At 44.2% G+C, this 27,301-nt stretch overlaps 1 protein-coding gene across 1 annotated transcript; it reads left to right on the top strand.

Annotated features, from left to right (window-relative positions):
• Positions 1–1,899: 1,899 nt before the first annotated feature.
• Positions 1,900–26,514, top strand: LOC139352052 (von Willebrand factor D and EGF domain-containing protein). Its single transcript, XM_070994088.1, has 33 exons — positions 1,900–1,999; positions 6,506–6,690; positions 6,939–7,167; positions 7,708–7,773; positions 7,945–8,177; positions 9,833–9,922; positions 10,087–10,228; positions 10,658–10,875; positions 12,049–12,122; positions 12,233–12,509; positions 12,747–12,949; positions 13,074–13,975; positions 14,246–14,382; positions 14,460–14,621; positions 14,714–14,818; positions 15,532–15,646; positions 17,155–17,426; positions 17,856–18,075; positions 18,271–18,408; positions 19,629–20,072; positions 20,342–20,512; positions 21,408–21,769; positions 21,898–22,408; positions 22,698–22,793; positions 22,879–22,974; positions 23,067–23,162; positions 23,252–23,347; positions 23,425–23,520; positions 23,679–23,774; positions 23,949–24,044; positions 25,056–25,151; positions 25,260–25,357; positions 26,371–26,514. Exons 1-33 carry the CDS (start codon positions 1,900–1,902, stop codon positions 26,389–26,391), a joined length of 6,243 nt encoding a protein of 2,080 aa, XP_070850189.1. The 3' UTR covers positions 26,392–26,514.
• Positions 26,515–27,301: the final 787 nt, after the last annotated feature.

The following is a 27,301-nucleotide window of genomic DNA, read 5'->3' as shown; positions in this document are numbered from 1 at the left end:
GTGGCTGAATGACACAAATTAGCTTGAAGTATAATGGAGCCTTTACTTTTTTTGTATTTTTAGGGATTTTTTTGGCCTATTATGCATCAATAAAAAATGAAATGGGCCATGATTCTGCATAATGAGTGCTTTTACTTTTGGTACTTTCAATATAATTTGATGCTTATACTGAATGCAGGGCTTTTACTTGCAACGCAGTGTTTCTACACTGTTATATTAATACTTTTGCTTCTTCCACCACTCGTTGTTTGTTTGAGGTCAGACTTTCTCACCGCTCTGAAGTGGAGTCTGAAAACACCTGCTGCTCCTCTCAGGTCTTTTATTTAGTGGAAAGGTATGTCTTTCTGTCTCCGTCACCTCCTGCACCTGATATTTACTCCACACTCGCGAGGCCGAGCTTCTCCGTTTCAGCTCTGCAGGTTCTCGCTTCCCCCTGCAGTGAAATCATCTCAGTCACAAACTGTCTTCAGTCACATGAAGAGATAATGAAGGAGTGAACACATTAGGCCTTTTCAGTGGCTGCTGTTTGGAGGGGTTTTTCCCACAGTTTGAAAATGGAAAATGTGTCTGCATAAAGAAAGTACTTTTTTGGAAATTTGCAGTCAGATTTTTTACAATTTCAACTCAGTGAATATGAAACTAATATAAAATACTATTTTTTTTTTTGCTGTTTGGTTGAAGAATGGATGGATGAACGTCTATGGACTGTTTTGCTGTCTTTACTAAATCATTTGCATATTATTTGTGTTGTATATGTATTTTTCTTGTGCTGAAGCACTCAGGAAATCATTAAATTTAAAAAAAAAAAAAAAGCATTAGGCTGTAAAGGTGTTTAGGAATAAATTAATTAATTTGAATGGACTTTATTTAATAACTATTATTGTCAAACTATATTTAATGGCAGCATAATATAGGAACACAAGGAAGATGATTAAAGGAGGATGATTAAAAACAGGTTTATAGAAGGTATAAGAGCTTTAACATTAAACCCAATTAAATTAAAACTTATGGCATTTTTTCTACTTTCTACTGATCACATAAAGCCTCTCATACACACATCCCTCACCGTTAATAATTCCCTTCATGTGCATCGTTTTATCCTCGTGTTCCTGTAAAATAAAGCCTGAGTGGACACTCGCTTCCTCTCCAGCTGCAGACATGCTGTGAGTGCCTGCAGCTGCAGGACTGCCTGTATATACAGTGAAGTAATATGTGTAGTCTGCTGCTGTCAGAGTAAAAGTTAGAGTTTTTCGGTCCAGATTCATGTGTCTTTCTCCGCTTGTTGATGTATGTGACTCAGTCCTTTGCACAATTGCAGTAAAACATTTTAAAAAATGAGTCGTTAATTTGCCTGAAGACAATGAGGAGTCTGGATTGTTGTGGAAACACCAGATGTCAACATGTGGCAGCGGCACGTGCTCTCTGAGAGCATCTGATGAGTTTCAGGATGTTCGGATCTGTGTCTTTCATGCTGTCCTGCAGTGAGTCTAAACAGATCTTGAAGCTCAGAGACGCACGGTGTGTTTACAGCGTGATGAAGTGCGCCGAAGGATTCCAGTTTTGATCAGGACAGTCGGTTTGATTATTGATTTGTAGCCACGTGATGTTGGTGGAGAGACGTTTGTGTCGGGCATCACAGAGGACCCACCTATGGGAACAGACTCCTCTGAAAGCCACTGCCCCCTCCCTCCTCTCTCGTTGTCATCTTGCGCCCTCCGCACAGGAAAGCCGCAGTCTCCAGCGAGCGGAGCGCAAATTAAAGCCTTTTTTCTCTAATTATCAGAGAGGAGCGGGGGATAAGTAGAGTTTGCGCCACTTTCTCACCATTTCTCCAAACCGTCAATGGGACCCGACGACTGAGGTCAGCCTGTTGCATCTCTTCAACCCGGAGCCGCAGCCATGGACTGCCGCGCATTTAGGTCGGTGCGCCCGTTGTTCCCTGGATATTTACGCATCGCGCTGCTGTGGGTCGTGCAATTTGGAGCCTTGGCGCAACATGGTAGGTGGATGGAAAACTTTTTCATACCTCAAATCAGAGTTTATTCGAAAGAACAAGACTATCCAAAATCCTTTGTGGCCCCAGCTGCCATGCAGCAGATGATTTTACCTTTAAGACACAACATTCGTTCTCAACTGCGTGATGAGGCGCATTTTAGAGGGCAATATAATCTCACACATGCCGCCTCTAGAGATTCATTCTTGAAATAAAATGCAGGAAAAAACAAAACATCTCGCCTGTTAGAAGCAGCAGATTCTGCAGAGCTGCAGGACTTGGCCTGCGAGGCTGCATTCCGATCACTCAGCAGGTCCAGAGGTTACATGGACCTACAGACAGAGACAGAGAGGAGACCTCAGACAAGAGCAGACCCATAGTCACAGACACTTCACTCAAAGACAAAGACTGAAAGCTGAATGAAACTCAGTGGTGGGCATTTGTCAGGTTAAAATCTTCCTCACACAGAAACATTAAAGTTTGTGTCTTCATTTTTATTTCTGTAAAAGCTCCTTCATTGATGCATCACTATGATCTGATTGCTAGCTTTTGTGCCCATTGTGCCTGAAACTTTGGAACTGATCTGCTTTGGGAAGTGAAGTTACTTAATAAAAAGGTAATAAATGCTATGAAACAACATAAACAGAAATAAAAGTCGGCTAACAGCAGACTTATAAACAGAATCAGAGAACCGTTCTTGGAAACATGTGGCTGTAATTGAAACAAGATCACACTTGCGATGACTCATTATACAACATAATACAATTGTTGCTTAACATAATCCAGTTTACTCCTCTCTCCATTTCATCAGGAGTGCTCCAATCATGATATTGAGCCAGTGTTGGCATGACATGTGTGACCAGGAATTTAAAAGAAGGCTGTAAAAGATGCACCTAACGTTTACGGTTTTTGCACAAAAAGTCACAGACGGCAGTTTTGTGAGCTGCTGTTTTATGAGTGAGACTCTGTTCACACTGTGGCTGAAAGTGTGGAAGCTTTGAGGACACACGTATAGAAGGAAAGACAAACATGATATGATGTCTTATTTAAATTCAGAATAGAGGATGGCTAGAAGTGTTGAAACCAAAGTGGATATGGTGCTTTTTGGCTGTTAATGGCAGTTTCCAGCCCATGAAGGTGCAATGATAATTCAAATATCAGATGAGATGAGCAGAACCTGTCTAATTAAACTAAAGTCTTACCTGACTATAACATGAAGCTGTTGTCTTTCTCATATCTTGTCTCCAGGGTGTCTGACAGCACATAAAAGCATGCAGTTGTAAACTTTAAGGCAGGCCATCGTAAAATGAAGCACTGAGGGTCCTCGCGGACCTTTGCAACAAGAATACCAGGCATTTCCGTGCCAAAGCAAAGTCTGCTGCAACTCCTGTAACTCCAGGAGACACTTTTGTCCGTTTGCCAAAAACAAAAAAAAATCCAACACTAGTAGTTTAACTTTCTGAAGAGCACCAAGTGTTCAGAGTTCTTCCCCAGATACTTAAAATGCTTTTAGCCCTGCAGACCCTTCAGTGGTTCATCAATAAAAAATCGTGTTGTGCAAGCAACAATTGTTCAAATCCACTGAACTTTATTCTAAAGTCAAGATCCCAAAGTGCCAAAGTTGTCTCCCATAGTTTTATATCTGATGGTGCAGATGGAATGAAAGGGCAGCTTGTATTTGACCATCTCACTATCATCTGTGGTTGGACAAGCAGCTACTTATCATTGTCAAGCTGAAAAACGTGATTTATCTGTTAACTGCAATATTATTTGGAAGTTCACCTCTTTGTTTAAAAAAAAACAAACAAACAAACAAAAAAACTTCACAGCTATAAATCCAATTATCCACATGCCTGACGGCGGGTCAGAGGAAAGGTCACATGGTCACTCTCTGGAGAAAATAAATCCACAAAATTTCACAATAAACCATCTGATGCTTGAGAGATTTCAGTCCAAAGGGGTCACCCGAGAGTGGGGAAGAATCAAATGCTGGCGGCTCATCGTTGCCTGCTGCACTCCTGTGATTTCCTGCAGGTGAAGCCCTTCAGCTCAAACAAGTCTTCCTTGTCTTCTTCTTTCAAAAATGGACTTTTTTCCCCCCTCTCTTACAAGGTTTCATCTGAGAGTTTTTGTGTCTCTCACCAGTGTAAATGCTGTATTTTCACCTTGTCAAAAAGACTTGAGACAAAACACAGATTTTGGCAAAGAAAGAAAACATGTAGCCTCCAGGGTTCAGGAGCTTCATCCCATAACATTTTCAATCACTACTGCTTTTTAAAAACCCATATTCTCAAAAGCCTGCTCTTAAATGTCACAAAACTGCTTTAGTAATGAGTGATAATGAGTCTTATCATTTTCAGATCTCATCCAGACGCGTAACCCTTTCTGTTTTCATGGTGAGTGACAGCCCCTCTGGGAAAGAGACCCATAACCTCAGTTGTGTTAACACCACGCTCACCCAAATTAATCTTATTTCCTGATAAACTGAAGAAATCCCTGCAGAGTCCCTGCACATCTGGGCTGCTGAGGGCCTCCCTCCCAGTGGGATCTCCTCGCCTCGGGGGACGCTTCATTAGCTCACCCCCTCCCCTCCGGCTCTGTGAACTCATTAAGCCACCAATTGGAGCAGTTTAGCCAGCAGCCAAAGTCTGGCTGATTGTCCTCCTGCCTGAAAACCTGGTTGTTTGGACAACCTGTGACCTCAAATCTTGTCAGTGGAGCTTCCAGACGAGGTGTAAACAAGGGCATTTGCTTTCAAGGGGCTGTCAACATGAAGACCAGCCTGGAAGACCTTGTTTGGGCTTGGGATCACTGCCAGTAAGTTTGCCCTGTCCATTCAGGACTTTGAGGGTCTCAAGACGTCCTAAATACCCTGAATGTTTGTTTTCCCTGATGTGACTTTACTCAGCCACCCCAATCAAACTCAAACAGGGGAAAGGGAAGACGTGTTGTCTGCTGGAAGCAAAAGAGCAGTGCGTTCTTTTTGTTTGGGCTTGTTAAGAAAGGCCTCTGCTCACGACTTTGGCCCATTTCACTTCAGAGACGTAGAGCTTTTGAGAGTGTGCTAGTGTGGAAAACAACATGTTCTGCACAAATTATTCCCCCGGTTGTTTTAGCCTCCAGGTGCTGGTGGTGTTCAGAGGCCTGTCATGCGCCATTGGCTTTAGCGTCCTTCCCGGAGCGAGCTTAGAGAGGCGAGAGGCTCACAGGAATGTCTGTTATTCTTAGCAATTTAGATAACCTCTGGGGGTGAAATGATCCTTCCTGCTCACCTCCTCAACGCCTCCTGACACTTTAAAGAGCAAAACGTACTCATCATTTTGTCACCTTTTCCGTGCTACCATCTCTTGCTGTTTGCCTTGATAGTGACGTTGAACTGAGGTGGTAATTTGTAAGATTCATGGCTTCTTTTGGTCTCTAACTGGTTGTTTCTGTCCTGCAATTCTAAGAGGTCACCTGTCAGTCAGCTGCATTGCGATGTCTTCCACCCTGTCTAATTTTCTGCCTGTTAAAATGCATCTGGATAGCAAAGACGGGAGTGATGTACAGGAAACAAAGACGAGAGATCACAGGCTGCACATCAGCTGGATCACTGTTTTGTTTAACACGCAGAGAAAAGAGAAGATCAAATCAGATGAGGACATTGGCCAGCGGTTACAATGACATTAATTACTTTTTAATTCTTTGTCCAGGCCTTTAAACTTAAGTCTTTTGTTTCAGTCAGCTGAGTACAAATATGCTTGACCTTATTATGTTGAAGTTTAAAGAGATTTTGTTGCACCAGTCTGGAAAAAAAACAGTTAACTTTTAATGGAAAAGTTTAAACCCTTAAAATAAGCACTTAGAAGCATCTATGGTGCTTTCAATCGCATCTCACTGTCTTCATCAACACATGGAGTTAACGTCAGGATATAATTTACAATCTCAGCTGCCTAAAATTAAGATTGCTTTGTCAAACTACTGCCCTGAAGCCAAGAATAAGGTTTCATCGTCAAGTTTAAGTAAAGCCTTTTACCAGCAGTGCACTGATAGAGAGAACTTCTCAGTCAAGGACGCTCAGACTTTTGTGTCGATTCCCACGCCAGTTGTTTTTGTTTCGTCTATCTTTGTCATGTCTGTCCTCTCAGACCAGTCCTACAGCAGGACCCCGTCAAAGATAAAGACTTGACTCCAGGGTAAACCCGCTCGTCTGATCGTGGCGTGAGATTCTTAAGTTTTCATTTCCTCTTGATTAAACTGGCACATCTGGAACTCTAAGAGACAAAGGGAGAGCACAAGAGTTCACGTTGGAAAGGTTGAGTTGAGGCGAGCCTCCAAAAAGTTCTCCAAAGGTGGAAAATATTTTTAAGACTTTCATAGCAGGACCTCAATAACGCCTAGTGTCTGTTTCTCAGTCTGGAGAAATCCATTGTTTTTTGGTCTTTTTTTTTTTTTTTTTTTGCACATCTGCTAAATGTCCTCTCTGGATCAGAGTTTGACACCATCCTCATGTTCTTGTTCTCCTCATCTCAGCTCCAGAGTGTTACCCAGGAGGCCATCAGACTTTGCGTAATCCCTATCGCAGCGTGGACTTCGACTCCACAGAGATCCAAAACACGGCCATCCAGGACCTGATCTGTGACCACTCGCTGTCGCCAGGCTGGTACCGATTCAGGATCAACAACAAGCCGGCGGAGATGCCGACCACCTGCATCGAGGTAAGGCAGAATTATGCCAAAAAAAAGTGGTTGTGTTGACATCATTGCACTTTCTCCCCTCCTGTGTCTCTGCTCTGACTACTTGATTGTCAAGATTCCTTTTCTTAAAAATAGCATCCTCTGCCAGTGCAAACATCTAGTACGCAGCACATTGGTTAAATAAGCACCTTCAGGCAAGGTAGAGGGGATAATAACCCCCTTGCTGCAGGTAATGACTGTTTCTGTCAAACCCCCCCCCCCACTTGCAGATGAATCGTTGTGGTACACAGGCTCCGGTGTGGCTGTCCCTGAAGGACGCCTCCCTGCCACAGCCCGGCGAGGTCCGCCAGCTCTCTGCCTGTGCCACCTGGCAGTTCTTCCACGGCAGCGCCAAGGACTGCTGCCTTTTCCGCATCCCCGTCACCGTGCGGAACTGCGGCGAGTTCCTGCTCTACTACCTGCAGCCCACGCAGGGATGCATGGGATACTGCGCTAAAGGTAAACGTGCTGCAAGGGTCAATGCGGCAGCAGAATCTGAGCTGACCTGAACATGCTTGCACATGCTCTGTGCTATTAGTGAAGGTTGGAGGTTGCACATTACTGTCCGGTTGAACCTCATACCTCCAGTTTTGATTTTAAACTTGAAGCTTGACCAATACAGGATTTTTGAGAAAATTATTCCATTACTGTAACACAGGATAAGTATGTTTTTATGAGTTATGTATTGATTTCTTGCTAACATAACGATTATTCCTGTTTTAGGTGTTTAATTCCTTGTTGTTAAAAAGATAAATCTAACTTTTTGCTGCTAAAAATGCCATCAAAGAAAAACTTCAGCATATGAAGTCAAAATGGAAGCAATGTGTTTACATTTGATATCACGTGGAACAGCTCTCTACAGTTAAAAACAGTCAACATGACATTCTGATAATAATGAGAGGAGCACAACTTAGAAAATTGTTTTGGGCGTTTTTAAGGATTTTGTTTTTTTTTTCCCACCATAATAACGAGAGAAATCTGATAAATATCATGTTTCAGTGGCTCCAGATTTGGGAGCCAGACTCTGCCCACCAGGTGAGGTGGAAGTCAACGGGCGATGCAAAGGTGAGATATTCTAAGAATGTTTCTACCTCAACCACAAAACTATTACTGTTGTTAATCTTAGTATGGACCAGCAGTCTGTTATCAGGAATTTGGATAATTTTGCACTGTGAAACTAAAATCCTAATTAGCGTTGTTGTGGAGCGCTGCTTTGCTCCTCTGTCTGTGTTTCAGCTGCCGTCCCGTCCCTGCCCTCCCGGCCGGTCATCACCCCAGAGCTAATTGGCCAAAGTGTCCACCTGAGGTGCTCCTTCATCCCACCGCCGTGGAGCCAGCCACTGGGCTTCCAGGTGGTTTGGGCCAGACACATCGGCCACAGCATGAAGGCAGAGATCAGGCAGGAATCCACACTGAAGCCCTTCTCCGTGGCTGAGATGGATGGCGTTCACTTCAGGCTCGGAGAAACGGTAATTCCTGCCAGACCGTGCTGAAAGTTTCAGGGAGCACATGTGGAGAGGTTTGACCCCTCCAGCGGGCAAAGTAAGCCATGGATCATGCTGACCTCTTCTTGCCTGGGTTCAGCCTCACAAAGCAAAGGCAGAGAGGCAATGTGTGTCATATCCCGTTCAGAGAAGACAAGAGGAGGGTGGGGAAGTTAAATCAGTTGCAGGTTGGAAGAGCCTTGCTCCACATGCTTCCCATTTAAAACCTTGCCATTCAAATCTTCACAATGAACCCTGGAGAAGTTATTTTTGCGTGGTCAGATGCGCACATGCACAATAAAGCTGTTGCTTGTGTTGTTTACTCAATTTGCGCAGCTGAGTGAGGAGTTCAAAGGTGTTAACATGGATATTTTCTATTAATAGCACACATTTTGGGTACAATGTTAGCATGCCCAGTTCAGCTCCAGTGTCCTGCTTACATCTGCCTCCTGACAGGAAGTTGCATCCAGAAAAGTGCAGGGCCGCGAAAGTGTTGACTCCTCTGCAACCTTCTGCAACCTACACCCATACCGCCATTCTGTGTGTAGATCTGCAGTAAAGTTGACATGATTTCTCCTCTGAGAAAAGCGCTTGGCTATCATTTAGCATCTGTGGTTGACCACTGCTGTTACGTTGATGACTGATGTTTCCACAGCGTTTCTTGGACAATGAATACTGACTTCAAAGCAGTTATTCCTCCTCAGCAGACACATCTATGTGCATGCTGGTGGTCAGATATCCATCAGCTGTCTTCCTTTATCAGGAGACATGAGCTGATACAAAACATTTGATCAGTCAGATTTTGCCTTTGCATATTTTTTGAGTTCAGCTTCGTGCGCCAAGACCATCAATCATTTTTCGATCCAGCATGTTGGAGCTAGGAGAAGAACTGCATCTTACATTCAGCTGCAGTTTTCCCTTTTGCTTGGATTGGACCAGGAAGTGTTCCAGAACACGAGTCTTGTGCTGTTGACCAATAAGACGTTTGTGCTTGTCAGGCTGAATTATTGCTCATGAACTTGAAATACTGATTGCTTTTCTGTGCACATTCTCTGGAGTAATAATCCAAATAAATTAAGATTATTTCATCAACAAGTCTGCTGCACAGCCTCATTTCCAAATAGCCAGAACCCAGAGGCTGCTGACCGCTCTCATTTCCCGGAGAAATTATTTGTTGCCAAGAAACATTAAGTAATTAGATTTTTAATGTGATGCTATTTGAAACTGCGCTGATGTCACTCGACTATTCGCCCTTGTACAGCTGTTGCCCATTGTGCTGCCATATTTGGACACCAGGGTCGTATTAGTTGTGTCTGGAACATGTTGCAGAGGGCCGTCTTGAACACATGTTGATGTTGCAGCTGAGTTGGGTCAAAGGTCATCATGTTAGTGCTCTTGGAGTTGTGGATCAGAAGAGCTCTGTACTGAGAGCTGCATAAGGAAATGTTTTGATAAATCACAAACACTGCATCAGTTGTACATTGTTTGTCTTTCTCAAGACTAACAAGTGCACATTTTAGAAATTTAAGACTCTCTTTCACTTGGAAATGTAATCAAAACAGGTCATGTGAGGTTCTGTACAGCTGAAACATGACTGTTCTTCAATTCAAAAGCAGCATCAAGTGATGTTTTCTTTGCAGTTCTCCTGCAGTGTGTCGACTTTCAGAGCCAACTTCAGCCACAGCAGATCTACTCCCAAAGAAAGTGAGAGTTTCTACGCTGGACTGAAGGTAAACATTTTTGAGTTAGGTTTGCACTCCAAAATGCACCCAAGATAAGAAGTAAGAGAGACATGGTGCCATTTTTTATACAGCAGCAAATGGAAAACCCTTGCAGAGCTGAAACCTTCCCATCCTAACTCACCAAAGGCTCCTTTCCCCCACCTTCTTTTCAGTTTTCTGCAGACTCGCTCCAGATAGCAGAGAACAGTAAGGAGCACGAGGTGACCGTCCACAGCACAGTGCCCATCCCCTGCTACAGCCCCGACCACGGTCACCAGTGTGGTGTCCCTCTGGCTCTGAGCGTCCATGACCCAGGTCAGACCTGTGGGAAAACAGCAGATCATGTCTGTGTGGTCATGAGTGAGTGGGATGGACCTTCAGCCACCACCACAACTGACAATACATACCATTTTACGCCCTAATGTCCCATTAACTGACAATTATTTTCACATTTGTGACCAAAACACAAATTAGAGGAACTTCTTATTCATTCTTTAAAAGCATTAGCACCTTGTTAATGTCATGCCTGAAAGATGCAAATGTTGTCACAAGCATCTTTGGTTAGTGGGTGATGAGCGGCTATTTAGTGCAGAAAACTCTTTTCATGAGCTTGTTTTCTGCTCTGCTCCAACTTGCCTTGTCCGTCATCACATCAAAGCCAGTTCAGTAAGACATTATTACAGTTCTGCAGGCAGCTGTGTGTCGTCCGTTAACGCTAACTTCCTGCTGTGTTGACGTCCACAGACAGTCTCGGACATGAGGCTTCAAATGTGGTGCTGTCCACCTGCCAGGTGGAGCTCCAGCCAAAAGCCTGCAGCGACAGCAGCTGCGGCCAGGCAGCCTTTTTGGTCACTGCTGTCACAGATTTTACACGAGATGGGAACCGAGCAAGTCTGGTTGGTGTTTTACCAGGGCCCAGTGCGCCGCGACTCTGGAGAAACTACATCCCAACGTCCCTGAAAGTGAGTTGAAGTGAAATTCCTTTAGTGTTCAACACGCAAATCTAATGTATTCTCGTTCGTGTGAATACTAAAGGTGTGTAGGTGTGTGTGTAGGCTTGTAGAGATAGATTTATTAAATTGTCATCTAGAACACATTTATGTTGTCAAATTGTCAATGTCAAATATATAGCATTTCAAACCTGCAGACCAGGCAAAGGCACCAGGGATTCATGAAAACATCCTTGAGTTTTCCAGGCGTACATAAAAAAGTTTGTCTTTCTTGCGAGTGTTCGAGGGATCATTAAGGAGTTTTCACTGGTCATTGAGGGATCCTTGAACAGGTTTTAGTGGACCACGAGGTGGATCAATGAGGACTCCAGGAGATTCCCATTATCCCTGAGGGGCTTCCAGTGGTCTCTGATGGGATCCTGGAAACCTTGAAGAGGTTTCATAGATAACTGGGATCTGATGCATGCAAGTTGCATGGCCTCTGAATGCTCAATGTCCCTCAGCCATCCCTGGTAAAGTATAAGTTGGCCATTGGCAAAAGAATACAGTCACAAATTTCTTTCTTTCTTTTTGTTAGTTTCCTTCTTGTGAACCTTAAATCCCCTTCATAGCTTTGGAGAACCTTCAGATACTTCAGGAATCCTTGAGGAGCTTCCATAAGTTCTTCAGAAAATAAAAGAGGTCTTTGCAATGTCCGGGCTCTGTTTGGATGTTTCAAAAGGAATTTGGTGTCCTGGATTCTTGATATTGGGGTCCTGTGGTATACAACCTGCACACAGTCCTTTCAGCAGTGTGATATAATTATAAAAGTATTACTTTAATTAGAGAGTATTAAAAAGATGGCTCTTATTACAGGTTTCTCTCTCATGCTGTTTACATATACACACAGTTATACAGTGTTTTGTATAATTGAAAGGGAGGGTGGGGGATTTGGGCCGTAAGTGTGCCTGTTTGATGGTTTGACATGATGTTTAAAAATGGGTGTGCTATGTAGTTATTAGTTCGGTCCACACAAGTTATTACGTTATGTAAGACATGATGTCAGCCCTCCAGACGTTGTGTATCTAAGGGGCTTGGTGAAGAGGAGTTTTCCCATCTGTGTTTAGTGAAAACATCAAAGCCAATGGTCAGAGGGTGGGAGGGTGGAGCCCCCATAATCTTTGCTCTCCTGACCTCTGCCCCCAGGTCACAGTCCAGGATGTTCCTACTTCAATCTGCTACTCTCTGACTGACCCTCATGTCATTACACTGGATGGCAGGTAATTAACCTAATTGATTATCAGCAGACATCAAATCAAATTTGAGTTTCAGTTTGGTAAAAAAGATATTGATATATTTGGATGTCCCTCTATTAATCTGCATTGTGCAGGCGTTATGAAAACCACCAGACTGGCACCTTTGTTCTTTACCGGAGTCTCGTCAGGGAATTTGAGGTCCACTCTCGCCAGTGGGACTGTGGCAGCCGACACTATGCTGCCGCCTGCAACTGTGGCGTTGCAGCGCGAGAGGGGAACGATGTTGCCATCTTTGACATGTGCAATGGTCAGCCGCAGGAAACCAGGCCACAGCTTACCCTAAAGACCTTAGGTGACAGAGAGGGCAGTCGAGTCCGGGTCCTGGAGTCCCACCAGGGGAAGAAGGTTACCGTAGGTATCCAAACATTTTGACACTGGTGCAGATTTGTTAGGAAGAGTCACGCAATGTTTGTCACATCACTGGCTCCTTTTATGCTTGAATCATACCCCGTCGGTTGCATGGCTTTAATCATATCCATCATTCAAATTTGATCAAGAAGGTGCAACTCTTTCAGGTTCTAATTATTTACTTTTGCTGCATGAGGAGATTATGTTAACTAGCTACTGGATGTGACTCTCCTCTTGTAGTTGATCTTTCCCTCCGGGGCCTTTGTTAGGGCCGATGTTGGTGATTGGGGAATGAGCCTGTCTGTCCGGGCGCCCAGCGTTGATTACACCAACACACAAGGCCTCTGTGGTACCTTCGACCGCAACGGCAACAATGATTTCCATGGCTCTGATGGCAGCTCCTTTGGCCCCAGTGACCTGCATCTCTTCATAGAGGACTGGAGGTCAGTCAGCAACAGCAATTTAGACAAAAAAATAATAAGTGTGTTTTACTTTAAGCTTATGTGGCTGAAATAGTTGATTTTTTTTAAAGAATTCACAGAGATATTTGTTGCGTGTTTGTGCTAGGATCGCTCCTGGTGAGAGTTTATTTGACAAGACACCTCCTGGGACGATGCAGGAGGTCAGGAGGCCCTTCTGTCAGTGCCAAAAAGGATACAGCACCTCTCATAATGCTGACAGAGGGATGAGGAACTTGTACAATCCTTCTGCTCACTCAGACTGCATAGCATACGATAATGTGGATTACACGTCTGTGTTCCCCTCTATGGACACAACAGTGGAATACATCAAGAGTCCAGAAAGAGAGGAAAGCATCCTTGATATGTCTGCATTTAACAGTCATCCTTTGGAGAGGAGGCACCTTCAGTCTCACAGCGAGAACAAAAACAGTGATCTTGAACTGGACGGTGAGTTCAGGGAGGATCTTCTGCTTTCTGTTGACAGGCCGAAGAGACAGGCGTCATTTGAATTCCAGCCAGTCTTTGCTGCTCAGAGCCTCAGCCAGGCTGATCTGGAGAACTTGGCCTACTTCTTCCCTGAGGATCACCTGGCGGAAGCACGACTGGAGGTGCAACCTCAGTGGCCCACGCCAAGTGGCCTGACCTCAGCCAAAGCTCTGGAGGTGTGCCAGATAGCTCTGGCCAACTCCACTGTTGGTGCAGTGTGCCAAGGGCTGCTGGGACGCCGCCTGGATGAGGCAGTGGATCTCTGCATTCTGGACCTGCAGCTCAAAGATGACTTGGGCTGGGAGGAGGCACTGCTGCCATACCTGGAGAATGAATGTGAGAGGAGGCTGTTGGAAAACCGGACCCAGAGAGCCCTGGAGGTGGGTGGTCCACCAGGAGTGTCCAGGGAGGTGATGACAGTGCTGCGCTGTCCCAACTTTTGCAACGGAAACGGAGAGTGCACAGAATGGGGCTGCGAGTGCTATCCCAGCTACAGCTTCTACGACTGCAGCCTGGCCATCAGTGAGTGTCCAGAGACAGTTGTTCCAATCCTTAATGAGGTTAACAGGGCAATTAGTGTGTTTTTACTGTGCTCAAACTACACTGCTTGTACACAGTGTACAACTGGATGATCATTAGAATACTACATCCATGTTTTCCTTATGTCGAAGAGTGGTCTGATATCAGATTAGAAGAATCTCTGTTCTAATTAGCTGCTGAAATAACTAATATTCTCCCCTTTGAAAGGCTTGTAATGCACTCACGAACAAACAATAATCTGTGCTCTGATAGGCCAGCCAGTGGAGTTAACAGATTTAGAGAACGGTGGACTGTGTGACATCCGAGCCTTCAACTGTCGCAATGTTCGAGTCTTCGGCCTTGGCTTCATTGACTCTTCTGACCTCAGCTGCCATGCCACCAGACTGAAGGTGAGCAAAGGCAAGGTCAAAGGTTGTTTTATTGTAAAATTATTTCCTCTGAATTTGATGATGACCTGCTTCCACAGTACATGAATGGAGTTTGGGTTCCAGGGGAAAAACAGAGAACAAAGGCCACCTTCCTCAGCTCCAAGGCTTTAGACTGTGCTGTGCCATCTCTGAGCAACACAGCCGTCAACACAGAAGACTTCATGATGGACGACAAACCATACGCGCGCTGGGAGATTAAAGTAATGTCTCTGCTGTTCACCTGGAAGGGGCTTTCATTGTTTCTTTGTTGGTGGCTCTATTTCATTGTCAGCTCTACTCCTTCCTGTCCCAGGTAACCAATGATGGTTCGCAGTACAGCCAAGCCAAGGTGCTGACAATCTACGACGGTGTTTGTCAGGTCTGCGAGGCATCGCGCTCCGGACTCTGTAAGTTAAAGGTAACTCACATACAAAAGTGTTTTTCTCCGTGTCAAGTTGTTCATCTCCTTCACACTGATGGCCCAAATATTTCCTGTTTCCACCACAGATCTGATTGATTTAACAACAGGTCACTTGTTAAGAACACTTGGACTCTCCGGGGTTTGTCTGACTAAGGGAAACAGATTTTGGAGACAGATGTGATTCAGTGGGTGTTAGTGGAAAAGTGTGGTGAAGTGTTTATATGCTCTGATAAGAATCTAAACTCTGAACAACTTGTAGCTGGTTCAATGACTAAACCAGAGACTGTGTGATTTCCCATCTTCACAACATGCAGCAGCTGGCTATTTAAAAACCCAACATTAATAAAAAAAAAAAAAGGTATAGAGGGGGTTGTGTTGTTACTGGAACTGCTTTTTATGGGAAAGGAGACAGGACATCGTGTAACCTTACAAACAACCTGGAGTGAACATGTTTGAATGTGCTTGCCAAAGTCAAACTAAAGCGAATTCACTGAAGCAGAGACAGAGCAGGAGATGTGTCTTTAGAGCTGTTTTCCTGTTACTGACCTGCTACTTTCAGAGAAAACCACAAAAGGAAAATAAACAGCTTGAAAAAATATGGTTTACAATGTTGTAAAGCTGCCTCAATGTGCCAACATTTTAAAACAGCGCTGTAAATATGAGTACACAAGCAAACCTTTTCCTTTTTTTGCTCTCTCTGTGGTTGCCAGGAGAGGACATGTAACATCGACGGGATGTGTTTCACAGAGGGAGACTCCAATCCCAGCAGCCCTTGCCTCCTGTGTGACCCCGACACCTCCAAATTCGCCTGGTCTGTGAACCAAGGTACAAACACCTTACTGCATATCTCATTCTACGAAACATAACAATGCCAGAAAGAAATCCTTTTGTCCATTTTGGTGTGGAAGAACTTACCTCAACCCCATCCAACACCTTTGGGATGAAGGCTGTAAGCCATCGTCAGTGTTGGACTTCACTGAATAGGAGCAAATCCCTGCAGCCAGGTCCAATATCTTGTGCAAAGACTGAAACCAGAATCACATATAGGTATAAGATTTGGGTGTCCACATATATTTGGCAAGTGCCAAATGAGTGTCTTTGGCAGATGCATGAATCTTTTTATGACATCAAGACCTAAATTTGATGCGATCACTGATTGTATCATTGGTGCTGCAGTTGCTCTCTTCCTTGCATTCATTCATTCTCAAACTGAGGGATTGGAGATGTTTTTTATTCAGATTTCAGGGCACTAATGATGAATAACAGGGAAAAGAGTATTTATCTTACAATGGCAGTCGTGGTAGTCTGTCACCATGGTCCAGCTGCGCTCCTGTTTGTCACCATCAGCAGATCAAAGGAGCTGACGTTTAAGTGCCCCAGCAAGCCCCGACCTGTCGCTTAACCACTCTGAGAGAGAGGGGAGGGGGTAAATCACATGGTTGATTACCACAGCCACATAGAATGACAATCATCCTGACTTACACTCAGCAAACCACAAGTCAGTTGTAATAGTGGGGCCGTAATAGCTGTGCGCTGCAATAAATTACGGACTTAACATGTTATTTTGTCTCACATTTCAGTCTTCAGGCCTGAATTTTCTCGGTGCGGTAATTCTAATAGATTTCTCAACAACAATTATCCCGATGTGATGAGATAATTCCTCCTCCACTGAGTGCAGATGGACATTAAAACAAGACATAATAAGGTAGATTAAAGTACAAACAGGCTGCATCATAAAAAAAGCAAATTTTCTTATTAAATTCTTGCTTTATGTTGCATGCAAGTGGAATTATTTTCCACAATGGCAGACTTTTTGCTCATTTCTAGACAGTTAGGAATTCAGTAATAGTAATAATCCTCTTAATCAGCAAGTGTTCTCTTGTCAGTTTCTTAACATAAGACCAACATGCTGAGCAGGTGTTTCCTGGGATTATCGTCACTTTCTTCTTGTTAAACATCTGTGTGGAAAACGTGATCTCAGCAGTGGATGCTACATGATCTTGTTGAAATGGCCCTTGAGAGCGCCACTTGGAAATAAAAGCTGGAAACCCCTCCAGCCACAGTCATGTGTGTTTACAATGATTATTCCAGGAACAGCCTGAGGAAATGGTTTTGCCAAAGCAAGCTAACTTGAGAGTTTATTTCAGGACAGGAAGTAAATTCTCTCACCAAAAGAGAAAGACTTGTTGATGTAGATGTAACCGTGACAACAAAAGAGCTAATATTGTTGTTTGTTGCAAATAGTCGACCCACTTTGGAATATAACTGCATCATAAATATATTTTAACACTCATCTTCAGCCTCTTTCTTAACTTTACCTCCTCTGTCTTCAGTCAACGAGCCACCGGCTTTCCACCGACCTCAAAGTGATCTGCGGACATTTGCCGGGGAGAACTTTGTCTTCCAGTTTGCAGCATCAGACCCAGAGGGCTCGGCACTCCTCTTCCAGCTGGAGGAAGGGCCAAGGGGGGCTTTGCTCTCGCCTGCCGGCCTCCTTATCTGGAGGGTTCCATCGTTTATAGAGGAGGAGGGACGTCAATTGAGCCGCTCCTTCCGCTTCATGCTGTCAGATGAGTGCAACGCCCAGAGCACCTTCACCGTGAAGGTAGAGTTTGAGAAAGAGAGGCTAGAGCAAGGGATCTCAAAACAGAGTAAAGGAGAAAGAAAAAGTGAAAGTGGAAGGAAGGAGCAGGACAAGATGTGGAATATTCTAACTTAAGCCGCAGATCCAGCACAAGTGTAACTGTCAGAATTGTAACTTTTAATCACCACACTTATTTTCTGCTATCATGATAATCATAGGGAGTGCTGCTGGAAGCAATAGGATTTATTGGGAATGAGGTCCCAATTTTAAGAGACAATAACATTCACAGTGCTTTTGACCGAAGTGGGAGGCTGATAGATGTCTCCAGCAGGTGCTTCGTAAAATACACAGAAGTATCTCTGTTCATTTATAGATGTTAAATACAACACATGTAACAGTAAGAAACAGGATATGCCTCAGCAGTGTGTCTCTTTTCCATTTGTGAAACAGATTGATGTGGTGCCATGTGGGTGTCAGAATGGAGGTACATGTGTGACGGACGTCAATTTCCCTGCCGGCAGTGGGAAGTACCTGTGTGTATGTCCTGAGGGTCAGCAGGGTGACCTCTGCGAGGAGGACGTAGATGAGTGTTTGTCAGCCCCATGCACGGTCGGCAAGTGCATTAACACAGCCAGCGGGTACAGATGCGAGTGTCCTGCGGGGTTGAGAGGTAAGAATTTCGTGAACGTCCCTGAGATCTACCTGCATTCACAAAAGATAGAAGCGCTGGTTTTTAAAACTCACAAAAAGCAGGTTCTGCGTCCTTCTGTCTGGCTCCACGCACAACATGTCTGCAGGTGTAGAAGATCAATCACAGTTAAGGTTTATGATGGCAGAAACAATTTCCTGTGTGTGTTTTTGGCAGGTGTAACATGTCTGGAAGATATCAATGAGTGTGAAAGGAAGCCTTGTTTCCAAGGAGTCCAATGTTTCAACAGCTTCGGCTCCTACGGCTGCGGCCCATGCCCCAAAGGCATGGTGGGAAATGGGACAGCGTGTACAGGTAAGCACAAGCATACAGTAGATTTTTAAGGTGTGTTATGGCATGTCTGTGGCATATTTGTTATTAAATTATTTTTTATCAGGACAGATGCTAAGACAATTCTGCTAATTGCATTGCACAGCTTTTTTTTACACGCTGTAAGAAGATATTCAATTACACATTTGCCAAATCTGGTGGCCAGTCATGAGATCTGACGGCCAAAGACCATAAAAGAAAGTCTGATCTTTATATCATGTGAATAAAATGAGAATTTTACTCTCTACAGGTTTCTGGGATGATAGAAAAAAATGAACATATTGGTACGATTACACTGCAAAAAATGTCAGTCTGAACAAATCGTTTGACTTCATATTCAGTCATTTTTTCATTAAAACAAGTGAGATATTTTACTCAGTTATCAAAGCTGAGCTGAATTGTGGCTGTCTTGTGATTACATACTTGTCCTTGGAGTAATCAAAGAACCTCAAAACCTGCCAACTAAGCAGGCTAAAGCTCAAACCAAGGTGTACGTTTCAAGATATTATCATCCCTAATGGAAATCTTGGCTCACAGCAAAGCACACAGCATAAAATACTGTCAGTAATAGATTGTTTGTCATCTTTATGGAGCTTTGTAAAAGTACACTCATGAGGACAAATCCTTGGATTTCTTCATCCCCTTTGTTTAACTGCCTTCTCTTCCGTCCTCTGATCCTCTCGAGCAAAGGGACTTCGGTTTCATTTATATGACCTCCTTGCTCGGTTCAGTGCAAAGGTAAACATCTTTCTGCGTCAGGAGCTGCACCAGGGCTCACACCATGAGGTTCCTAAATCTTAAATGTCCTGTGTTGAAGGCATTGCTAATGCATGATCAATCAGAGTCAGGTTGCAGTCATGTCTGAGACATGTCTGCAATCTGTTGTCGTCAGTCACTGAGAGTTTCCTGCTGTGCTTGTGGCTTGTAGATGTGTTGATAGGCTGTGAGTGGTAATCATGCCTCATTGAGATCTTTACACAAACTCATTCCAAAGTCTTGTCTCTTTCTGGGCATCTGTCCTGTTAAAAAACAACCTTTTGAACCTTCCAGGCGACAGTCTTCAATCCTTTAGCTCTTTGCTGTCGGTTCATCGCAATGTGGGTGATCTCCAAACCAAATTCCAGATAAAATTATCAGATAAAGGTGTTAAATGGCAACCCAAAACATAATCTGTCTCTTTCCTCATACAGTAGTCATCAGGCAAGTCCCCATCTCTCTCACATCTGCTCCTCATATGACTGTCTACAAGATGCCAGATGTTCTGCAGCAACCACCCAAAATAAAGACAGACACTAACCGGAAGACCTCAAGTGGTAGCTCCGTGCAGACGATTCCAGGGATTGACCCAAACCGATCAAAAACCACTACATGGAGGCGGATTCCAGGAATAAGCCCGAACCCCGCACTGTCTGCGGAAACTAACAAGAGCAACACAGCAATTACACCAATCGTGTTCCAAACAAAAGTCGATGCTTTGAGAAGAAATGAGGGAAGTAAACTTAACCCATCCACAACTAACACAGACACTTTGAAGAACATCTCAGAAACTACACTGGACCAAGTCAAGCCTGATTCTTCCAAAATCAGCAACACTATTGCCAAGACATCCACTGTGACCCAGGTGTTGGGAAATGACAAACGAACTTCAGGTAAGGCCAGCGTTTCCAATCATCTCTACCAACTCTGTTTCTTAACACAGAAACTTACAGCTTTACTAGGTTGTAGTGCACTCTGGGGGCTTTTTAGAGGAATAGAGAATATTTATTTGGAAGCTCCATGACGTGTTAATATGTAGAGCTATGGTACATCTTACTGTGTGAAGACGGACTTGTGATCTTCTGGACAGCTGCCGTATCATCTCAGAAGGCCATACTTTGCTTGGCTGCTGTGATGATGAACCACAGTTTGTGTCTTTCAGGATCTGGTCAGTCATCGGCTGTGAATGTGTCGCCAACATGTGCCAGTAGGCCCTGCTTCCCTGGTGTTCAGTGCATCAACCGCAGGCCGCCACATGTCGGCTACGTCTGTGGACGTTGCCCACCCGGCCTTTACGGCAACGGACGCACCTGTATGAAGAACCCCAAGGCAGGTAAGGGATTTCTTTCTTAACATCTCATTTTGCAGTTTTGTAAGCAATGGCAGTGACACTTAGTTGTCTTTCATTGTTTCAAAGCTCTTCTTAAGATGAAACATACTGAAGATCTATGGAGGAGCCCACATTTGGAAAAATTTCCATTGACGTAAAGGAAAATGCGTGCATGTCAACATAAATGACCATGCCTGAAGACACTTTTATGTGTTGTTGTTGTTCAGGGATAAAAAACATCTCGAATTTGATGGAAACAATCAATGATGTGAAATCTCTCCAAACACTGTGGGCCACTTTAAAGAACTTAAATTTGTTCTTATGATGTTCTGGTTTCCCTGATGTTGTTTCATGTGTTTTTCTTGGTTGGAAGGAATGCAATTTATTGCAGCAGATAAATCATTTTAAGTGGATGTAATAACCACTGTTGGTACTTGGCTTTCTGAGTCAGCGCAAGGCCACAAAGTTTCAGCAGAAGTTTGCTTAAAGTTATTTTCTCATGAGCGGAGCGAACAACCCAGAGGAGACAGTTTCATTCCAACTTTAATCCCTTTACTGTGGATCATGTTTGTCTGGAACAAAGTGTTTATGTAGATGAGTCAGTCAGCCTCAAATGAGACATGAGCCATTTAAACCAGTTTGTAATGCTGTTCTGAAGAGGTCTACGGCCTATTTGCAAGCAAGATTAGGTTTACTTCTGAGTTATATTGTCAAACAGTGTGGTTTGGCTTTCACGATGAGGACTGGCAGATGTGTTTGGTGAAGATAATGCTATTTCAGGTAATGAGTTGGGGTTGCGTGGTGTAAACTTGACCAAATGCAATTAAAAGCACCACAGAGCCAATAAAGATTCCCCCCACAAGAGTATGAACTGCTGTCACCTCCTGTCTTTCTTCAGCATCCAATCACCTTCCTCAGCAGCACACAGTAGCCAAGACCAGCCGATACCCGCATGGAAGCAGCGGCAAAGTCTCCCAGCTCCACCTGCCCAACCTTCCCACCAGGCACAGTATCAAACACCTGTCTGCGTCTGTCACGAGAGCCAACCGAGATAATACACCACGCCAGGTTCCTGCCTCAGGGAGGGGAGGCGGGACAGGGAGGAGAGAGGCAGTGACTGCTTCAAGAGATGTTCCAAGAACATCAATCCACCAGGTCACTTCAAACACTCACATCAGCCACCAAAGTGCCCGGACATACACCAGACCTGGCATGACTATCTCCAGGGAGTTTATGGTTCCCCATGTGATGGTCTCCAAGGTGAGTTGACCATTTCTGTACTGTCATCTTGATGAAATCCATGAAAGCAGTCGTGATTCGTGATGTGCAAGTGGGCATGACCATCCAGTCACCCTCTTACCTTCCTTCATTCTATGATGATCTCCCAGCAGTCTGAAGGAGCATTGACTGGTGCCACACCTTCCAAGGTAACACCGTCTGGCCCTCACCCATCCACTGCCAAAGTGACGGAGTCCAAACAGACAACCCAGCCCCAGCTCAACCATCTGGCATCCACCCAGGCTAAACCCTGGACCCCTCCAAGACCTGCCCTCCCACTGACAGCGGCCCTCACTGCTCTGTCTTACTCACTGTCTGAGTCAGAGTTCTCTGCAGATGGAGATGAGGCTGAGCCTGGATCCGAAGGCCCAGAGATACTACAGGTCTTCCCAGCATCTGCCTTCACTACGCCAGGCAAGACAGTCTACAGCAGCTCCCTGCTGCAAAGAGCTACCTCCATCCAGCCAGGAGATAGGAGCGGCACTACAGCCGACAAACATGTGACCACTTGTGCCGACCACCCATGTTTTCCTGGTGTCCTGTGTGAACCAGCAACGGATGGGGGTTTCCGCTGTGGGAGGTGTCCTATAGGATACACTGGAGATGGACGAGCCTGTCGAGGTAACGCTTGATAGTGTGTTGGAGTATTTGTGACCAACACGACCAAAGTCCACTAATCACACTGCTTGATGGTTCCACTTAAATCACTCAAACTGAGAAACTGATTTATTCAACTCAATCCCGAAAATGCATCTTGTCTTCCATTTGAATTTACGATAATCAAATGCAATTAAATGATTAATGGTTTGAAGATGATCAGCCTGATCTAGTGTCATGCTCATAGGCCAGACACAGAAATTAAACAGCTGTGCACAGCTTTAACAGTGTGTGTCCGTGTCTGTTCTTCAAGCTGTTTGCAGACATACGTGTGGTAGGAACATGGAGTGTGCTGCACCCAACACATGCCGCTGCAAACCAGGTTACACTGGACTCGACTGTCAGACAGGTAAACAAATAAATGGCTTACATGCACTATTTTAGCTATTTTTCGATTGATGTACTTATTTTTTTTTTTTTAAACACCCGTTCAGCAATATGTGAGCCAGACTGTGTAAACGGGGGTGTTTGCGTTGCTCCGGGTGTGTGCGACTGTCTCAGAGGTTTTCATGGAGAAAACTGTCAGGAAGGTAAAGCTTGCCTCCTTTTCCCAGTTAATCCAGTTACGGATGTCCAGTGCACTATAACAGATGATACAACTAACTGAAACACACCTCTGCAGCTCTTTGCAGGTTACCATGTGAAAACGGAGGCACCTGTGTGGGACTGCAGACTTGTTCCTGTCCTTATGGGTTTGTCGGACCTCGGTGTGAGACCAGTGAGTTCACACTTACTGGGATTTCCTGTTACTCCTTTGCTTTTGACTCCTCTTATCACGACTGTAAACCCTTTTTCTGTTGGTCGTAGTGGTGTGTAGCCGTCACTGTCACAACGGAGGCCAGTGTGTGTCTCCAGATGAGTGCATGTGTCCGCCTGGCTGGACCGGACTGTCCTGTGAGACTGGTGAGTGTGTTTTGGTGAGTGTGTTGTGGTGTGTGTGTGAGACCTCTCACCGCCGATGTTCTTGTCTCTCTCTCCAGCTCTCTGCTCTCCCGTGTGTCTGAACGGAGGCTCCTGTGTTCGTTCGAATGTCTGCGAGTGTCCTCACGGTTTCTACGGCGCACAGTGTCAGAATGGTAAATCTATAACTTCAGACATCAATCAATCAAAAAGGAAATAGGCATTCAAGCATTCATTGAGTTATTCTGACATCAGGGACATGTTACGAGGAGCTGAATTTGAAAAAAACATCTTAATCTGTTCAATTATATCAAATTTCCCACCTATTTTGCAGCTTTCTGCAGTCCACCCTGTAAGAACAGCGGACTGTGTATGAGAAACAACGTCTGCTCCTGTCTGCAGGGATACACCGGGAGGCGATGCGAGAAAAGTCAGTCTTTCTCCTCTTCATCACTTCTTTGTCCAATCCAATTGTCCAGTGAACATTATTCTCTTAATCCACCATGATGTCCTTTGTCTTGGTTATCCTTCGCTCTCTTCTTCAGCCATCGCTTTAGCCTCCTTTGCTTTTCCAATTTTGAGTTTCTTCAATCTCTCTCTGCAGGTGTGTGTGAGCCCATGTGTATGAACGGCGGCAGGTGTGTTGGCCCAGATGTTTGCGATTGTCCGTCAGGTTGGCGAGGAAAGAGATGTGATAAACGTAAGTGCCATGATACAAAAATCACAGATTCTTCACCTTCACAACATCATCCTCCAGGGCAACCTGTTGGATCCCATGATGCATCAGTGTGAAAAGCTGAAAATGTCTGCCTCTCTTTCTTTCTCAAGTCCAAAGTCTGCCTGCCGTCCAATAAATAAACTGTTATTTGTTAATGAAGTCATTCTGTACAGAAACCATCCAGCAGACAAACAGCTTTAGAAGCATTAGGTGAAAGATTTCCAAGCAGTTCAACTGTTTTGTCCTTAAATTATGACAAAATAGTGAAAAACGCCCATTGTGAGACAAAGCAGTATCTTCAATCATTGGTGTTTTGGTTGTGCAACCATGCAAAATCCCAAACTGTTAAATTAGCAATGATATAAAACACAGAAAAACATGAAATCCTTACATTTGAGAAGCTGAAATTAGAAAACAATTCATTGCTAATCAAAAATGTCTGTTTTCAGACATTCAGATGAATTGATAGAAGGGTATACCACAAACCCACATGGATTTAACATCAGAAACTGACCTGGAGTCAGGAGAGAGCTTTTGACCTTCTCGAACACTCAAACTGAAGCAGAAGCAGCCACGGTGACACCGTCCAGTGTCTCCAGTCTGTGCTGACAGATGCTTCCACAGAGGCGCCTCCCAGATGGAAACCATCAGCTCGAATGTCTGCGCGGTTTTATGGGACTGACCTTCTCAGCGAGACGCTGCTGAAGAAACGGTTACCTGAAAGACGCCCGAACATCGGGATGACAGGATTAAGCACAGATAATCATTCTCTGTTGATGCTCAAATCTGCACTTTTTCTTTTACTTTTTTCTTCTTCTTTTGCACAGAAAGACATGTCTCAAGTCTCAAATTCTTCAGAGCAAGTCTTTTCTTTGTAAGGCTTGTCTGGTGCTGGTTTTGCTGTAAAGTTTCAAGTCAGGTTTTCAGAGTCAAGTTAAGCCTCTTTTCATCCTTGAATGCAGCTCTAATGTTGAGTCTTGTGTTGCTTCTCAGCCAGCTGTCTGCAGAAGTGTCTGAATGGAGGAGAGTGTGTGGGAGCCAACACCTGCCATTGCGCCCCAGGGTGGCAAGGCATGCTGTGTCAGATCCGTGAGTGTCATTGAGTGAAATTTGGTCTCTTGGCTGACTGACATGACCGTATCCTCCAGGAGTTGCTGTATCTTCTGCCTCATTGTGTGTTTCTGTGTTATTTCTCAGCCCACTGCGAACAGAAGTGTCTCTACGGCAGTCGATGTGTCCGACCAAACGTCTGCGCCTGCCGGAGTGGATACTCAGGTTCTCTTTGCTCCATAAGGGTAAGAAGGACTGAACGTGAGGTGTTATCTTAAAATAAAACAGGATTTAGCATATAGCCAGTGTTCAGGACTTCAGTCACTCAAACTCTAAGAACAAGTAAGACCTCCAAATGCTCCTCCTGTAACTTCATTAAGTCTTGATGACTTAATTGCATATTTAATGCTTTGCTGAAGGGCACATCAGTAACTTCAGCAGGGAATGCACAACATTTCAGGTATTTTCTCTGCTACGTTTTTCCCAGCTGGTCTGAAAGTCACATGTGGGTCAGACGACTTAAAGAAAACTGGAAACATGTGAAAATCCATCCAATTTCACAAACTGACTGGATACAGATGATGATGTATTGAATGTGATATGTCATACACTAAATATCATTACTCTTTCAACGAAAGCCATGCTAGCAGCTCTGTGAGGCTGTGCAGAGTTTACCATGTCCACCATCATAACTTAGCATGTTAGCATGCTAACATTTGCAAATTAGCACTAAATAAAATCAGTTTTGTGCCAGTGCATCAGGTATTGCTATTATATGTTAAGATATTTCAGTCTGGAGTGGTGGACCAACCGATGGACTGCTAGCATGGCTAAATAAGAACATACCGAGATTTGCAGCTGCGTAACGTCCTTTTGCACCAGGTCCAGTCCTTTTGTTTTGGTTTTCAGCTGATTTCTAGATGTTTAAAAAAAAAAATAAACACACATTAATGCATTTATGTAAATCTTTCCATAATATCTGGGCTTCCCAAGGAGCAAGAGCAAGAAACGCTGACCTTGAAACTGGTGGAGATAATTGCTGCATGCTGATCAGCTGCGCTGTCGGCCGCTAAACACACCTGTCAGCCACACCTCCAACCTGCACAGAAGAGAGAGCGAGACACCAGAATCTCAAAAAACAATTAAAAAAACCCCCCAAACCATCACAGAAGAAAACTTTTTAGGCAAAGTCATCAGCGTCACAGTGAGCTCTCTGATCTTTCAGTCATTATAAAACCTCATATTCTTGTTTTTTCAGCTCCCTGTTACTCAAGGCTAAGTTCTGCTGACAAACACCAAACATCTGGCCTTCAGTCAGCGCCTCCAGGTGATCCAGAGCCATCAACACAGACCGCCATGGCAGTTACAAACACTGAGGCTAACAGTTTCCCCCAGCTTCCAGTCATTGTGCTAAGCTAGGCTAATGAGGAACAGACTCCCACAATCTCAACCTGACCTTCCTGACATTACAAGAGACGTCACCGTTTTCATTTCATTTTCAGCGTCTTTTGATGAGTCTGAGACGTTGAGCAATGCTGAATCAGACTTAAAGGGCTTTTTTTTAAAGGCAAGTTTCTTATTTTTAAACAAAACACTTCAGAAATGAAACACGTTGTTCATGATTTGGTTCAATGATTTGATCATTGAAAAGGAGTTGTCACTGTAAATGCCATCAGGTTCTCCACTACAAACCTCTGTACGAGTATTTATTTATTTGGTTGTTTTATATTGTCGTATATTTCTCGTTGTATATATCTGAATCACTGTATAATCGATGTTATTTCTTATTAAAGCTTGTTTATTGGTTGTTTTGTAAGAAAACAAATAAAGGGCCTTTTAAGGTGTTGATTTCTTCAGATTTCTTCTTGGGGAGGGAGAGTTGCTGACCTGAGAGTACAGATTCAATGAAAGATGTTTCTGAACATTTAGTCTTCTGCGATATTAGCAGCTACGATGTGTTCATGAGAGCCTGGGACATTTTTAGTTCGTGCTGTTCCTTCAGTGGGTTCATCGTCAGCAGCAGCATTTAACTTTGCTGCAGGGGCCACGCAAGTTCACGGCCAGCGGGTCGGGGCCACGGGGGCGGCGAGGAAATGAGGATTAAAAGATTAATGAGGCCGCATTAGCTCCGCACCAGTTAGGATTCCTCTCTGCCAGCCAGCCTCTCGCTGTCTGCTGCCTCTGCCCGG

The sequence above is a fragment of the Chaetodon trifascialis genome, chromosome 24 (genome assembly GCF_039877785.1).
Source record: "Chaetodon trifascialis isolate fChaTrf1 chromosome 24, fChaTrf1.hap1, whole genome shotgun sequence".
NCBI classification, from domain to species: Eukaryota; Metazoa; Chordata; class Actinopteri; order Chaetodontiformes; family Chaetodontidae; genus Chaetodon; species Chaetodon trifascialis.
This window is presented reverse-complemented; position numbering and strand designations above follow the sequence as displayed.

Coding starts and splice junctions, on each gene's coding strand:
- LOC139352052 (XM_070994088.1), top strand. CDS start 1,900: ATGGACTGCCGCGCATTTAGGTCGGTGCGCCCGTTGTTCCCTGGATAT. Junction 14,622..14,713: donor ACGCGCGCTGGGAGATTAAA/GTAATGTCTCTG, acceptor TTCCTGTCCCAG/GTAACCAATGATGGTTCGCA. Junction 25,358..26,370: donor GTTCTCTTTGCTCCATAAGG/GTAAGAAGGACT, acceptor TTGTTTTTTCAG/CTCCCTGTTACTCAAGGCTA.